General features: G+C 36.9%; 1 protein-coding gene across 2 annotated transcripts in view; it reads left to right on the plus strand.

Moving 5' to 3' along the window:
- The window catches only part of ABCE1 (ATP binding cassette subfamily E member 1), a 43,309-nt gene that overhangs the window by 16,219 nt on the left and 10,587 nt on the right, over window positions 1-16,503 (plus strand). For both annotated transcript variants that reach the window (XM_010597221.3, XM_003417499.4), the window contains exons 10-16: window positions 1,768-1,889; window positions 4,188-4,409; window positions 6,053-6,112; window positions 6,212-6,270; window positions 8,572-8,682; window positions 8,756-8,898; window positions 9,028-9,150. In XM_010597221.3, the coding sequence (XP_010595523.1) occupies window positions 1,768-1,889; window positions 4,188-4,409; window positions 6,053-6,112; window positions 6,212-6,270; window positions 8,572-8,682; window positions 8,756-8,898; window positions 9,028-9,150 (840 nt within the window). The remainder of the gene's footprint in view (window positions 1-1,767; window positions 1,890-4,187; window positions 4,410-6,052; window positions 6,113-6,211; window positions 6,271-8,571; window positions 8,683-8,755; window positions 8,899-9,027; window positions 9,151-16,503) is intronic.

The following is a 16,503-nucleotide window of genomic DNA, read 5'->3' on the forward strand; positions in this document are numbered from 1 at the left end:
TTTCTTCATGTCATTCTCATTTCTCGTTCTGGCACTGTGCCTGCCGTAGCCTCTCGCCATATATTGCTATCTTAATTTTAATTAAATGACATTGGAAATTCATTTATTTAGTCACACTAGCTACATTTCAAGTGCTTAGTATAGCCACGTATGTCTAATGACTACCTTATGGGATAGCACAGAAATAGAACATTTCCATAATTGGAGAAAGTTCTATTGAACAGTGCTGTTTTTGAACTCACTGTTTTCCGCGTTGCTGATTACCTTAAGGCTGTATTCTCCATCTTGTCGTTCAATAACTTTACTAAATATCTGTTTGGTACACAGCACAAGACTAAAAATAAAGAAGTGCAAAATAAATATCTTACAGTTTTCCTTCAAGATATTCATGGGCAAGTTATAGGGCTACTCAAAAATAAGAGTTCGTCAGTTCAGTGGTCCGGTGGTTCAAGAGGGAGTAAAAGTCCATTTACTTATTTGGGAAGATACTCTTACAGGAGGTAAGATTTGACATGGACTTTAAAGGGTTGAGTGGGATTTCAGTAAGTGAAGACTTGGGCAAGAGACTGGGCAGAAAGAACAGCCCTTACAGAAACGGAAAGGTGGATTATTCAGGAAACAATGAAAGACCCATTTTCAGTGCTCCCTTCTCTGTAAGTAAGAGAAAGATAGCAGTTGAAGTTTTAGAAGGTCTTGAACAATAACCTAAGGATGTTGTTATTTATTTGGGATTGAGAGCCTTCAGGGACTTGGAGAAAATGAGATTTGTCAAAAGTCTATAGCAATTTTGAAAGAAGTATAATGAGAACCTGAACTAGAGTTTAAGCAGACCGAAAAACAAAACAAAATGGACAGACCTGATACTGCTGAGAAAGAGCTCACAGACTTGACAATTTAAACAAGATGTCATTGAGAACAAAAAGTCATTTTTTCCTGTGAGTAATGACTCCAGTAATACAAATGTGGACAATTTTTATTTGTGAAGGAAGCTAAAAAGTAGGAAATTGAGATTTCTGGAGGACATATCTTCTGGACATCTCGACCAAAGTTGGAAGCAGGAATGAAGTGTTGCATGACTGTTCAGACCTGGTGGCTTTTGTTTGCCTAATAGCTTCTGCTCCAGCAGTGTTTTTTTCTCATCACTTCCTTCAGATCTACCCATTTTTAAGGCCCATGTCATATTCCATCTCACTGAGAACGTGCGCCAGTACATAGTAACGCATTTCCTTTCTGACCCTCGTCGAATTTTATTATCTTTAGAACATATTTTGCCATTTAGTCTTTTTTGTTACTGTTTTTTATATCTTTTTCTTGTCTTCCCTAGCTAAATTCAGGTTAAGAATTCTGTCTTCTTTCTCTCTGCATTCCCTACTACAGCTAGCATGGGAGAGGACAAACAAAAAGGTTTAATACATTAGTCAAAAAACATGTATAAACAGTTTAGGCTATATCTTAATTAAATCTGTTGTACTTCATAAAGTTTACTTAAAACTTTAGCATAACACATTTGTTTCATATATCCATCAATTGTTTAATTTTTTTATGCTTTTTTTTTTTTTTTTCAGTTTAGGAAAACAATTTTAAATATGGACATTGATAGTGAGCCTTTTTCAAAGAAAATTGTTTTATGGCTTTATACTTTATTTGTGTGTGTGTGTGTGTATGTTGATTTTTCCACAATTTACAGCTGTAGTAAAAAGAAATGAGTTTTAGTTAATTATGTCATGTCACATTTAGAAATACAAAAGTCTGTATTTTGATTTCCAGGTATATCATTGTGGTGGAGCATGATCTAAGCGTGTTAGACTATCTCTCTGACTTCATCTGCTGTTTATATGGTGTACCAAGTGCTTATGGTGTTGTCACTATGCCTTTTAGCGTAAGAGAAGGTAACTTGAAAAACTGTTTCCACATATCTTGCATTCTCTTCCACTCTAATGCTTAGAAAATATATTATGGTTGATATTAAGTAGTTTTATGTTGCTCTAAAAATTATCCAGCACCACGGTCTTCTGGAATTTGATCACTCAGCACAATGTATATATTAGGTTACATACATCTGTTGATGCAGAATTTCTTTTTAAAGAATTTTCTGTTGGGGTGGGTATAAGTGCTTTATCAATATCACTGTTTTTTTCCTGTATTAAATTTTCTTATTTCAGCTTCTACAAGTAGTGTTTGCCATCTTCAACTTTATCTGTAAGACGCCAGTATGAGCTGTAAAGCTCTTAAATTCATGCAGTGCTCGTCTTATTTTTGTTTCAAATTTATCTGTAATCTGTACTCTGAATTTGTGGAACTAAGACTGTATCTAAAAGCCCAGTAAGCTAGTTTAGTAAGTATATTTAAATTTTCATTTATGCCTACTGCTTTCAGGAAAGAGGGACTCTGACCTCTCTCTACCATGCTTCTCCCTTCCCTGTGCAAGCAAATCAAAGGTTGAAACTAGCCTACCACTGAGTGGCTCCTGAAGCAGATTTCGGCGCACTCTCCCTCTGTACCTTGGATACCTTCTTCCTTTTAGTTTCTTTCGCATCTTTTTTCACTGTTTCCTTGTTCCTATTTTACTTTGTATCTTTTCTTCAACTATATCTTAAGCCGATCAACTGGGACACCTTACAGGACTACTTAATTCATTTATCTTGAAAAAAAAAAATACTATATAAGAAGAATTTGTTCAACCCTGTAGTTCCCTAGCTGCATGGTAGCAGCCTCCTTTTTTACTTATTTTAAGCTATATCTTCTTCAAAGAGATAGTTTAAGGAAAAATTCATGAGGCTGCTGTCTGCCAAATTTTCTTGCCAGTAGTCAGAACCAATTATTAATTTTTATTCTCTTTAATCACGTTTTTATTGAGTATCCCTTCTATGCCATATAGTAGTTTCTAGAGTCAGGTTGTTGATGATGTTGGTACTTGGCAATCGTTCTCCCACAGTCCCAGTTAAAAGTGCCTTGTCAAAGGCTGTCCCGTTTAAAAACTGGTCCCTGGTAAGATTTTCAATGTGCCTCACCTTTTAAAACGGTTAAAATATGAAACTGCATTTAATCGCTCTGCTTTCCTATAATATACTTAAATTAATGCACTAGATGTAAAAGCGCCCTATGAACTATAAAGCCAATTACAGTTTGAGCACATTTTTAACTTGATGAAACGAGTATTGCCATAGGAAGGTAAAGCCTGACTAGCTGTGTTTTTTAAACAAGATCTCTTATTTCTCTGAGCTTTCCTTTTCATACCTGCTAAATTAGGCACCTGGGCTAGACACTAGATTTCCTTCACGTTCTCAGTTTTCTTATTTTTTACTTTAATGTTGTAACCACACATTTGCAATTTTTAATAGTTTAAGATCCAAAAACATACACTGATTTTGACGGAATAATTGTATCTGTCCATTTGTTCCATAAGCAAATATTTTTGAGCTCCTGTGTTCTAGGCTGAGGATACAGTAGGTAAGCAAGATAGAGAGAGACAGCCATTGTGGCCTTACAATTTTAGTAGGGAAGGATTCTCGTGAATAATATGTTGCTTTAGTTTCAGTTATTAGAATCTATTTAGGTAATAACAGTGGCTATCTTTGTGCAGTGAAGCCAAAAATACATTTATTAAATGAAACTAGTTTATTCAGATTTCTTAAGAACCTTCAAAGTTAATCTGAAAAAAAATGCAGAGTGTATGGTTACCTTGCATGTGAAAATTGAATACATATGAATTATATTGTTTATTGAAAATATTGTTAGACTTGTGATTTTATATCAGTCTATAAAAATATTCCATTTCTACCTAGTTGTTGATTTTTTTATTGTAATTTTTTATTTAAAAATACAGCGGAAGTGATATTGCAAGTACTTTCTTTTGCACCCAATGTAGAAATATCTCATGTAGAAATTACATTATCGTGATGAAAAGATGTACTGTTTCATGTGTGTATGTGCACACAAATTATTTAAACTTACATTAGATAAACGAAACACTCTGCTGTTACTTCATTATATGCAGACCTACACGTTATCAGAAGTCCACAGAAATTTAAAATCCGTATGTAGTTTTTTTTTTTTTTTTTAAGTAGTTTGTAGATTGCTCCCAAAAGAACCTAGTTTTGGGCTTTTATATGATGGTTCCTTGCTAAGGAAAATTTTTAGCCTGTAATTGATCTTGACTAGCCTGTTGATAAATTTCTTTCCCACAGGCATAAACATTTTTTTAGACGGCTATGTTCCAACAGAAAACTTGAGATTCAGAGATGCATCACTTGTTTTTAAAGTGGCTGAGACAGCAAATGAGGAAGAAGTTAAAAAGATGTGTATGTATAAATACCCGGGAATGAAGAAAAAGATGGGAGAGTTTGAGTTAGGAATTGTAGCTGGAGAGTTTACAGATTCTGAAATCATGGTGATGCTGGGAGAAAATGGTAAGTTTTCCTTATTTTCTGATATTTGAAATTTGTTTATCCAGTCACTTAGTTTTTCCTATGCCATAAAATACTATAACTCAGTTAAAGGGTTGGGAGCTGTATTGAATCCATAGATTTCTCAGTGTAACTTCACACTTTTGTGACATTGTATAATTTAATCTCATTGTCACTCATTCAGAGTTCATAGTTTTTGTTTTGTTTTATAACCTTCAGTGAAAGTAAAGTTTTTTCTTAGTTGGTCTTTCCGTGTTTAATTTTTTTTTTTTATTGTGCTGTAGGTGAAAGTTTACAGCTCAGGTTAATTTCTCGTATAAAAATTTATACATACATTGTTACGTGACCCTAGTTGCAATCCCTATAATGTGACAGCACATTCCGCCTTGCCACCCTGGGTTTCCTGGGTCCAGTCAACCAGCTCCTGTCCCTTTCTGCCTTCTCATCTTGCCTCAGGACAGAAGCTGCACTTTTAGTGTCACGTTCTGTAGGGTCGTTATGAGTCGGAATTGACTCGATGGCCCTGGGTTTGGACTTGAACTAAGAAGCACACTCATCATGAGTATTATTTTATCTTTTATAATCCAGTCTAATCTTTGAAGAGTTGGCTTTGGGAATGGTTTTAGTTCTGGATTAATAGAGAGTCTGGGAGCCATGTCTTCTGGGGTTCCTCTAGTCTCAAACTATTAAGTCTGGTCTTTTTACATGAATTTAAGTTCTGTACCACACTTTTCTCCTGCTCTGTCAGGGACTCTCTGTTGTGTTCCCTGTCAGGGTGGTCATTGCTGGTAGCCAGTCCCCATCTAGTTCTTCTGGTGTCAGCTTGATGGAGTCTCTGTCTATGTATAAATTGATGACAGTTAATTTATCTTGGATACTGAGTAGGAAGGAAAGGATAAGTTGATAGTTGAAAAGCAATCTAGTTAAAATTTCCTTGCTCACCTCCATTTGCAGCTTTCCTTATTTGAAATTTAGGTTAGTCTCCTTCTGTAAACAGCTGTGTCACCAGCATGTTTAATATTAGGTTGCTGTCATAAGTATAGATGTGAGATAAAGTTGACTATCAAATATGTGCTGTTACTTTCATGATTTAAAAAATATTAGATTTGAGTTATAATCTCTTACAGCTTATAAAAACTATAGAAAAAATTTTTTTCTTCTAAATTCTAGGAAGTTTGAGTTGGATTGTAGTTAATTTAAATATTTTGTGTAAATGAATGTTAAAATGATGGTAACCATGCTATCTTAACAATAAGTTGTGTGCACTGATATTTTGAATAAGTCTTTAACCCAAAACTTACATTTCATACTTCATAGACTTACCATTTATTAAAATGATTATTATAAGCATTAAAAAAAAAAACCAGACCTGTTGCCATAGAGTTGATTCCAACTCGTAGCAATACTATATAGGCAGAGTAGAACTGCCCCAAGGAGACGGCTGGTGGATTCGAACTGCTGACCTTTCGTTTAGCAGCTGAACTCTTAACTACTAGGCCACCAGGATTTCCGTTATAAGCATTAGCTAGCCTGTATTCCTCCTAATTAGCTTAGATGGATACTTAAGAGGTGAAAAAAGTTTAAGGACATAGTGATTTACTGTAAATGCAAAGTGTGTTTCAGGTTGTTGTGCATTGTGTTGCCAGGTACTGGTAAAACGACGTTTATCAGAATGCTTGCTGGAAGACTTAAACCTGATGAAGGAGGTACTGTTTTAATGTTGAGTCTTTTCACTCTGTTCTACACAGTAAACTTTGAAGGTCTGGGCAGTTTTCAGTATCTTGTTTATTTGCATTATTTTACAGGAGAAGTACCAGTTCTAAATGTCAGTTATAAGCCACAGAAGATCAGTCCCAAATCAACTGTGAGTTGGTATTCTGTTATTTGGTGATTAAAGAAAAAAAACTGTATGTACCCATTTCTTTAATCTCTTAACTCCATTAATCTCCCAGTTGGATTCTGTATAGTTTTATCAAAAGTGGCTAAGGGTGTGAGGCCTTTGACCTTTGATACGTTTCCGCTACCAGGAGGAATATGCTTAAAATCTGTTTGGCATCTTTTCCCAAAGTAACCCTTTAATAAAAGTTAATGGGATTTGTGCTGTAAATGACATCATCGAGCGTGTAAAGGCAAACCATCAAATAGGAGAAAATATTTGCAGATTTTATACAGTGACACCTGTGAGAGCCAGAACTTGCTTGGTCTGCCTTCTTTTTCTGCGTCTTGCCTGTTTTCTGCCTTTGAGAGGGTACGGTCTTACACTTTTCTGTCACTCTCTATTAGTGGAAAATGTTTGAGTTTTCCTTCTTTGACAGACTTTCGCCTTACACATGTTCCACCGTTTGCAGGTTTTATCATATCTAATAAAGGACTTGGATCCAGGATATATAAAGAGTTCTTACAGCTCAATTTAAAAATGGGCAGAGGGTTTCAATAGACATTTTTTGCAGATATACAAACGGCCAATAAGCACGTGAGAAGATGCTCAGCATCATTAATCATTAGGGAAATCCAAATCAAAACTACAGTGGGATACCATTTTCATACCCACTCCAAAAAACCAAACCCAGTGCCGTTGAGTCGATTCTGACTCATAGCGACCCGATAGGACAGAGCAGAACTGCCCCATAGAGTTTTGAAGGAGCACCTGGCGGATTCAAACTGCCAACCCTTTGATTAGCAGCCGTAGCACTTAACCACTACACCACCAGGGTTTCCCTCACACCCACTAGGATGACTAAAATCAACAAGTTAGACAATAAGTATTGGTGAGGATGTAGAGTAATTGGAATCCTCATATATTGCTAGTGAATATAAAATGATAGAGCCACTTTGGAAAACAGTCTGGCAGTCCTGAAGCAATTAAACAGCAGTTTGACTCCTAGGTGTATATGCAAAAGAAAAGACATATTTAAACACAAAAACTTATACATACATGTTCATAGCAGCATTGTTCATAATGGCCAAAACATCTAAAACTTGCAGTGTGGGTTAGTTGATGAATGGATGAATAAAAGGTATGTTCATATAAAGGAATATTTTTTGGCTATAAAAAGAAATGAAATACTGATACATGCTACAACATGAATGAACTTAGCTACAGTATCTACACCCAGTACCTCAACACTCTATGTTATGCCTATTTAAGAAGGCTTGTCATTGTTAGGTGCCACCAAGTTGGTTCCGACTCATAGCAACCCTTGGTACAACAGAAGGAAGTACTGCCTGGTCCTGCACCATCCTCACAGTCATTGTTATGCTTGAGCCCATTGTTGCAGCCACTGGGTCCATCCATCTTCTCCAGGGTCTTTCTCTTTTTTGCTGACCCTCTACTTTACCAAGCATGATATCCATCTCCAGGAACTGGTCCCTCTTGATAACATGTCCAAAGTATGTGAGACAAAGTCTCTCCATCCTTGCTTCTAAGGAGCATTCTGGCTGTACTTCTCCCAAGACAGATTTGTTTGTTCTTCTGGCAGTACATGGTCTATTCAGTATTTTTTGCCAACACCATAATTCAGAGACATAAATTCTTCTTTGGTCTTCCTTATTCATTGTCTAGCTTTTGTGTGCATATGAGGTGATTGAAAATACCATGGCTTGGGTCAGGCCCACCTTAGTCCTCAAAGTGACATCTTTGCTTTTTAACACTTTTTAAAGAGGTCTTTTGCAGGAGGCTTACCATATAATAAAATTACCAAAAAAAAAAAAAAGTATCATTGATACTTTGTATAAGCTTTGTTCTCGCACTCAGCCCTCTCCTGAATGACAAGGGAAAGGTGTCTTAGGATTCCTCCTTAGCACTTTAATGTGCGGTTTGTGTTCTCTTATTACTGATGGCACTGGTTTACTTGATTTCCACTTTGGCCTTCAGAATCGTTCCTACTTTGTAATGATTTACCCCTGAAACATTCATCATTTGCTTACTACTGCAAAATTTTTTAAGACTATTACTGTTCATGTATTTGTTGGATGTGATGGATTTTAAATACAAAATTTCAAGACATGCCATAGAAAACTTGATGGCTGAGCATAAGAATACCATCAATATCTGTTGGTGGCAGATAGATATACTTTTGCTCTGGAGTTTAATTTTATTAAGGTTCGTAAGTAAAAGAGGTCTGTACTGAAATTTTATCGTTTAAATGTTTTCCATCAAAAACAGGGAAGTGTTCGCCAGTTACTACATGAAAAAATAAGAGACGCTTACACTCATCCACAATTTGTGACTGATGTAATGAAGCCTCTACAGATTGAAAACATCATTGATCAAGAGGTACTTTAAAATAATTATTTTTGCTTTTTAAACTTTGATGTTTCCTCATAGCTTACTAAACTTCTCCAAATAGGTACAGACATTATCTGGTGGTGAACTGCAGCGAGTAGCTTTAGCTCTTTGTTTGGGCAAACCTGCTGATGTCTATTTAATTGATGAACCATCTGCATATTTGGATTCTGAGCAAAGACTGATGGCTGCAAGAGTTGTCAAACGGTAAATGTCTTGCCAATGAGAGTATTACCATGGGTATGTGTAGTGGCATAACAGCATGCGTAATATAATATTTGAATGTTTTATGATGTAATAGTATCTGTAAAAAATTTCAAAATTGTTTTATTTTAGCTTCATACTCCATGCCAAAAAGACAGCCTTTGTTGTGGAACATGACTTCATCATGGCTACCTATCTAGCAGACCGGGTCATAGTTTTTGATGGTATTCCATCTAAGAACACAGTTGCAAACAGGTAAAAATATTTTTTTAATGTTCAAAGTAGATTAGAAGTTCTTTCTAATAAATACAAAATTATTACATTTAATATTTCCCAATAAGTGTATAAGCATTAAAGTAATACCACTTTAATTTGAAGGAAAGAGTTAACCAGAAGTTCTAGGCATGATTCTGTGACTCCCAACGTCATTCTTATTGAATACTGGTTGGGACAATCTAGAGTTGCGGTGTTCAGATTTACTCTACTATAGAATCCCTGACCCAGGAGAATAAGCCTGCAGAGCTCTGGGCCCTCACTCTTTCTTTTAGTTTAATTTTTTTCTGCTTCATTATTTGGATTTCCAGATAAGATACAATATGAGTTTGTTTTTACAAACAATTCCTTGAAAACCATTAATTTAGTACATGACAGAAAATAAGACCCAAAGAGGTTACATGATTTTCCCAGATTGCACTGAGAGTGATAGAACTCAGAGTAGATCCCAAATATCTGATAATGATCTCAGCACAGTTAATTATTTTTCCTTTTTTTTTCCTTCTCATTTGTCCTTTATTGGCCTAATTGGGAGCACTTACAATATAAAGAAGGAGTCTCTGGGTGTTAAGTGAACAGTTAAGTGCTTAACTGCTAGCCAGAAGGTTGGCAGTTCCAACCCACCCAGAGGTGCTCAGAACATGAACCTGGTGCCGTGCTTCCGAAAAGTCACAACCTTGAAGGCCCTGCGGGGCAGTTCTCCTGTGCTCTGCCATGAGTCAGAATCGACTCGATGGCAGCTAACAGCAACATAATGTAGAGAAGCTTAACATTCAAATCAGTACATAGAAGTTTCTTATGCAAAAATCTTGTGTTAGGTTGAAGCATAAAATTACTGATACTCATTTTGATTTATAAAATGTGGGTTCAATATGTTTAAGGAGCCATGGTGATGCAGTGGTTCAGCTCTCAACTCCTTACTGAAAGGACAGTGGTTCAAATTCACCAGCCCCTCCAGGGGAGAAAGATGTGGCAGTCTTTGTCTGTAAAGATTACAGCCTTAGTAACTCCAGAATCAGTATTATACACACAGACACACACGTGCAGAGCTGCAGCACCCAGCGTGCAGTTCCCAGCTGAGGTGGGGCAAAGCTGCTTCAGCATTGGCTAATCCCCCCTCAACTTTATAGAGCATAACATCTGCAAATAAGGAGAATCAACTTCTTTACTGGGCTTCCTCCCACATACCCTTTGTTTTCATTTTAAATTTGTATATCAACTATTGAGAATTCCTTGGAGAGTTAGGGAGATTTCTTATATAAAGCTTGCTTATTCAAATAATGAGTCTCCCTCTGCGTTAGAATGCTTAAAATGTTGCACATGTATCACACAATTTAGCATGATTTAAGAATTAGCTTGGGAATTAGGAAATAAAAAAGTTCTTATTACTAAAGAACCAGTGTGAAACTACCGACAACTGCTGTGCAGAAGTACACGTTTCCTCTGCTACCAAGTTTCTAACATAAATATTACTTTTTCTGTCAAATTCCTTCTCTGAAAATGTCAGACCTGAGATTCTGTGAAAAACCTTTTAGTGATCTTTTTTTAAAATTGTGCTTTAAGTGAAAGTTTACAAATCAAGTCACTGTCACATACAAAAATTTATATACACCTTGCTATATACTCCTCGTTGCTCTCACTCTAATGAGACAGCACACTCCTTCTCTCCACTCTCTCTTTTCCTGTCCATTAGGCTAGCTGTCCATCAGGCCAGCTTCTGACCCCCTCTGCCCTCTCATCTCCTCTCCAGACGGGAGCTGCTCACATAGTCTCTAGTATCTACTTGATCCAAGAAGCTCAGTCTTCACCAGAATCATTTTCTAACCCATAGTCCAGTCCAATCTCTGTCTGAAGAGTTGGCTTTGGGAGTGTTTCCTGTCTTGGGCTAACAGAAGGTCTGGGGACCATGACCTCTAGGGTACTTCTCGTCTCAGACCAGTAAGTCTGGTCTTTTCACGAAAATTTGAGGTCTGCATCCCACTGCTCTCCCGCTCCCTCAGGGGTACTCTGTTGTGTTCCCTGTCAGGGCAGTCATCGGTTATAGCCAGACACCATCTAGTTCTTCTGGTCTCCAGCTAATTTAGTCTCTGGTTTATGTGGCCCTGTCTGTCTCTTGGGCTCATAATTACCTTGTGTCTTTGGTATTCTTCAATTCTCTTTTGCTCCACGTGAGTTGACACCAGTCGATGCATCTTAGATGGCTGCTTGCTACCATGTAGGACTCTAGGCACCACTCTCCAAACTGGGATGCAGAATGTTTTCTTAATAGATTTTATTGTGCCAGTTGACTCTGATATCCCCTGAAACCATGGTCCCCAAACCCCCGCCCCTGCTACACTGGCCTTCAGAGCACTCAGTTTATTCAGGAAATGTCTTTGCTTTTGGTTTAGTCTAGTTGTGCTGACCTCTCCTGTATTGTGTGTTGTCTTTCCCTTCACCAAAAATAGTTCTTATCTACTATGTAATTAGTGAAAACCCCTCTGCTTCCCTCTCCCCACTCTCATAACCATCAAAGAATATGTTCTTCTCTGTTTAAACTATTTCTCAAGTTCTTATAATAGTGGTCTCATAGAATATTTGTCCTTTTGCAACTGAATGATTTCACTCAGATTTCTCCATGTTATGTTTCACAGATTCATTGTTCTTTACCAATGCGTTGTATTCCATTATGTGAATATACCATAATTTATCGACCTATTCATCCATTGATGGGCACCGTCCATGTTTTTGCTCTTGTAAACAGTGCTGCAGTGAACATGGGTGTGCATATATATCTGTTCGTGTAAAGGCTCTTATTTCTCTAGAATATATTCCAAGGAGTGAGATTGCTGGATCGTGTGATAGGTTCTAAAATCAGGTAGGGTGAGGCCTCCCACTTTGTTCTTTTTCAGTAATGCTTTACTTAACCGGGGCCTCTTTCCCTTCCATATGAAGTTGACGATTTGTTTCTCCATCTCATTAAAAAATGCCATTGGAATTTGGATCAGAATTGCATTGTATCTATAGATGGCTTTTGGTAGAATAGATATTTTTACAATGGATAAGTCTTCCTATCCATGAGCAAGGTATGTTTTTCCACTTATGTAGGTCTCTTTTGGTTTCTTGCAGTAGTGTCTCGTAGCTTTCTTTGTATAGGTCTTTTACATCTCTGGTAAGATTTATTCCTAAGTATTTTATCTTCTTGGGGGCTAATGTAAATGGTATGGATTTGGTGATTTCCTCTTCGATATTCTTTTTGTTGGTGTGGAGGAATCCAACTGATTTTTGTGTGTTTATCTTGTATCCTGATACTCTGCTGAACTCTTCTGTTAGTTCCAGTGGTTTGCTTGAGGATTCTTTAGGGTTTTCTATATATAAGATCATGTCATCTGAAAATAAAGATACTTTTACTTCTTCCTTACCAATCTGGATGCCCTTTATTTCTGTATCTAGCCTAATTGGTCTGGCTAGGACCTCCAGCAAAATGTTGAATAAGAGCAGTGATAAAGGGCATCCTTGTCTGGTTCCCAATCTCAAGGGGAATGCTTTCAGACTCTCTCCATTTGGGATGATGATGATTATTGGCTTTGTATAAGTACCCTTTATTATGTTGAAGAATTTTCCTCTGTTCCTATTTTGCTGAGAGTTTTTATCATGAATGGGTGTTGAGCTTTGTCAAATGCTTTTTCTGCATCAATTGATAAAATCAAGTGATTCTTGTCTTTTATTTATATGATGGATTACATTAATTGTTTTTCTAATGTTGAACCATCCCTGCATACCTGGTATGGGTCCTGCTTGGTCATGGTGAATTATTTTTTTGATATGTTGTTGAATTCTCTTGGCTAGAATTTTGTTGAGGATTTTTGCATCTAAGTTCCTGAGGGATATAGGCCTATAATTTTCTTTTTTTGTGAACTCTTTACCTGGTTTTGGTATCAGGGATATGCTGGCTTCATAGAATGAGTTTGGGAGTATTCCATCCATAGTACCTTTAGTAATAGTGGTGTTAACTCTTCTCTGAAAGTTTGGTAGAACTCTGCAGTGAAGCCATCTGGGCCAGAGCTTTTTTTTCTTGGGATTTTTTTGACTAGCTTTTAAATCTCTTTTTTTATGGATCTATTAAAAAAATAATAATTTTTTTTTTTTTTAGTTCTACCTCTGTGTTAGTTTAGGTAGGTAGTGTGTTTCTGGGAATTCATCCATTTCTTCTAGGTTTTCAAATTTGTTAAGAGTACAGTTTTTCTTAGTGATCTGATATGATTCTTTTAATTTCTGTTGGGTCTCTTGTAATATCACCCATCTCGTTTCTTAGGTTATTTGCTTCCTCACCTGTTTTTCCTTTTGTCAGTTTGGCCAGTGATTTATCAATTTTGTTAATTTTTTCAGAAAAACAGCTTTTGGTCTTATTAACTCTCGCAGTTTTTCTATTCTCTATTTCATTTAATTCTGCTCTAATTTTATTACTTGCTTTCTTCTGGTGCCTGAGGGTTTCTTTTGTTGCTCTCTCTATTTGTTCAAGTTGTAGGGATAATTCTTTGATTTTGGCCCTTTCTTTTTGTTTGTGTGCATTTATTGATATCAGTTGACCTCTGAGCACTGCTTTAGCTGAGTCCCAAAGGTTCTGATAGGAAGTGTTTTCATTCTCATTGGATTCTATGAATTTCTTTCCATCTTTCATGTCTTCTATAATGCAGCTGTTTTTGAGCAGGGTATTGTTCAGTTTCCAAGTGTTTGGTTTCTTTGCTTTTTTTTTTGTTATTGATTTCTACTTTTTATGGCCTTATGGTCAGAGAAGATGCTTTGTAATAATTCAGTGTTTTGGATTCTGCTAAGGCTTGCTTTATGACATAATATGTGGTCTATTCTAAAGAATGTTCTGTGTGCACTAGAAAAGAAAGTATACTTGGTTGCTGTTGGGCGGAGTATTCTGTATATACTAAAATAAGTAGTGCCTGTTTTTAAGGGTAGGTTAAATATGTGAGGTCAGGGTGGTTGATTGTGGCATTTAGATCTTCTATGTCTTTATTGAGCTTCTTTCTGGATGTCCTCCTCTTCACTAAAAGTGGTATGTTGAAGTCTTCTACTATAATTGTGGCACTATCTCACTTTTCAGTGCTGATAGAGTTTGTTTTATGTATCTTGCAGCCCTATCACTGGGTGCATAAATAGTTAATGTGGTTATATCCTCCTGGTATATTGTCCCTTTAATCATTATATAGTGTCCTTCCTTATCCTTTCTGGTGGATTTAACTTTAAAGTCTGTTTTGTCAGAAATTAATATTGCCATGCCAGCTGATTTTTTATTGTTGTTTGCTTGATATGTTTTTTTCCATCCTTCAAGTTTTAGTTTATTTGTGTCTCTAAGTCTCAGATGTGTCTCTTGTAGGCAGCATTTAGACAGAACATGTTTTTTTTATCCATTCTGGCAGTCTGTCTTTATTGATGTATTTAGTCCATTTACATCCAATGTAATTATAGATAGGTATGAGTTTAGTGCTGTCATTTTTATGTCTTTTTTTGTGTGCTGTTGACAGTTTCTTTTCCCCACTTAATTTTTTGTGCTGAGTAGTTTATCTATTGTCTTTTCCTCTTATTCATTGTTGTTGATTTTGTTTCTGCTGAGTCTTTCTTTTTTTCTTGTATTTTACTTCGATGAGTAGGATAGTTTGTCTCCTTTTTGGTTACCTTAATAGTTACCCCTATTTTTCTAAGTTTAAACCTAACTTTTATTTCTTTATATCCCTTTGTCTTCCTCTCCATATGAAAGATCTATGACTACATTTCTTAGTCTCTCTTTGTTGTTTTAATGTTGTCTTCTTTTACATAATGACATTGCTGTTTCCTGTTTTGAGCATTTTTTTTTAATTGTGCTTTAAGTGAAAGTTTACAAATCATGTCAGACTCATACAAAAATTTATAAACACCTTGCTGTACACTCCTAACTGCTCTTCCCCTAATGAGACAGCACACTCCTTCGCTCCATGCTCTCTTTTCATGTCCATTAGGCCAGCTTGTGACCCCTCTGCCATCTCATCTCCCTTTCAGACAGAAGATACCAACATCGTCTTGGGTGTCCACTTGATCCAAGAAGCTCAGTCTTCACCAGAATGATTTTCTAACCCATAGTCCAATCCAATCCCTGTCTGAAGAGTTGGCTTTGGGAATGGTTCTGGTTTTGGGCTAACAGAAGGTCTGAGGACCATGACCTCCGGGGTCCTTCTAGTCTCAGTCAGGCTATTAAGTCTGGTCTTTTTACAGGAATTTGGGGTCTGCATCCCACTGCTCTCCTGCTCCCTTAGGGGTTCTCTGTTGTGTTCCCTGTCAGGGCAGTCATTGGTGCTAGCTGGGCACCATCTAGTTCTTCTGGTCTCGCGCTAATGTAGTCTCTGCTTTATGTGGCCCTTTCTGCCTCTTGGGCTCATAATACCTTGTGTCCTTGGTGTTCTTCATTCTCCTTTGCTCCAGGTAGGTTGAGTCCAATTGATGCATCTTAGATGGCCGCTTGCTAGCATTTTTAAGACCCCAGATGCCGCTCACCAAAGTGGGATGCAGAATGTTTTCTTAATAGGTTTTATTATGCCAGTTGACTTAGATGTTCCCTAAAACCATGGTCCCCAAAGCCCTGCCCCTGCTACGCTGGCCTTCAAAGCCTTCAGTTTATTCAGGAAGCTTCTTTGCTAATTTTGTTTAGTCCAGTTGTGCTGACCTCTCCTATATTGTGTGTTGTCTTTCTCTTCACCTGAAACAGCTCTTATCAACTAATTAGTGAAAACCTTTTCCCTCCCCCCCTCTCGTAACCATCAAAGAATATTCTCTTCTCTGTTTAAACTATTTCTCAGAATAGTGGTCTTATACAATATTTGTCCTTCTGCAACTGACTAATTTCACTCAGCTTAATGCGTCCCAGATTCTTCCATGTTATGAAATGTTTCATGGATTTATCATCATTCTTTTATCAATGCGTAATATTCCATTGTGTGAATATACCATAACTTATTTATCCATTCATCTGTTGATGGGCACCTTGGTTGCTTCCATCTTTTTGCTATTGTAAACAGTGTTGCAGTGAACATGGGTGTGCATATATCTGTCCATGTAAAGGTTCTTATTTCTCTAGGATATATTCCAAGGAGTGGGATTGCTGGATCGTATGGTAGTTCTAATTCTATTTTTAAGGACGTGCCAAATTGATTTCCAAAGTGGTTGTACCCTTTTACATTCCCACCTGCTTTGTGTAAGTGTTCCAGCCTCTTGAGCGTTTTTTTGTCTTGATTTATTTTTGTGATTTCCCTATCTGGGTTGACATCTGATTGCTCTGTCCAGTGTTCTAGTCTTGGGTTGATATGTGATATT

The sequence above is a fragment of the Loxodonta africana genome, chromosome 13 (assembly GCF_030014295.1).
Source record: "Loxodonta africana isolate mLoxAfr1 chromosome 13, mLoxAfr1.hap2, whole genome shotgun sequence".
NCBI classification, from domain to species: Eukaryota; Metazoa; Chordata; class Mammalia; order Proboscidea; family Elephantidae; genus Loxodonta; species Loxodonta africana.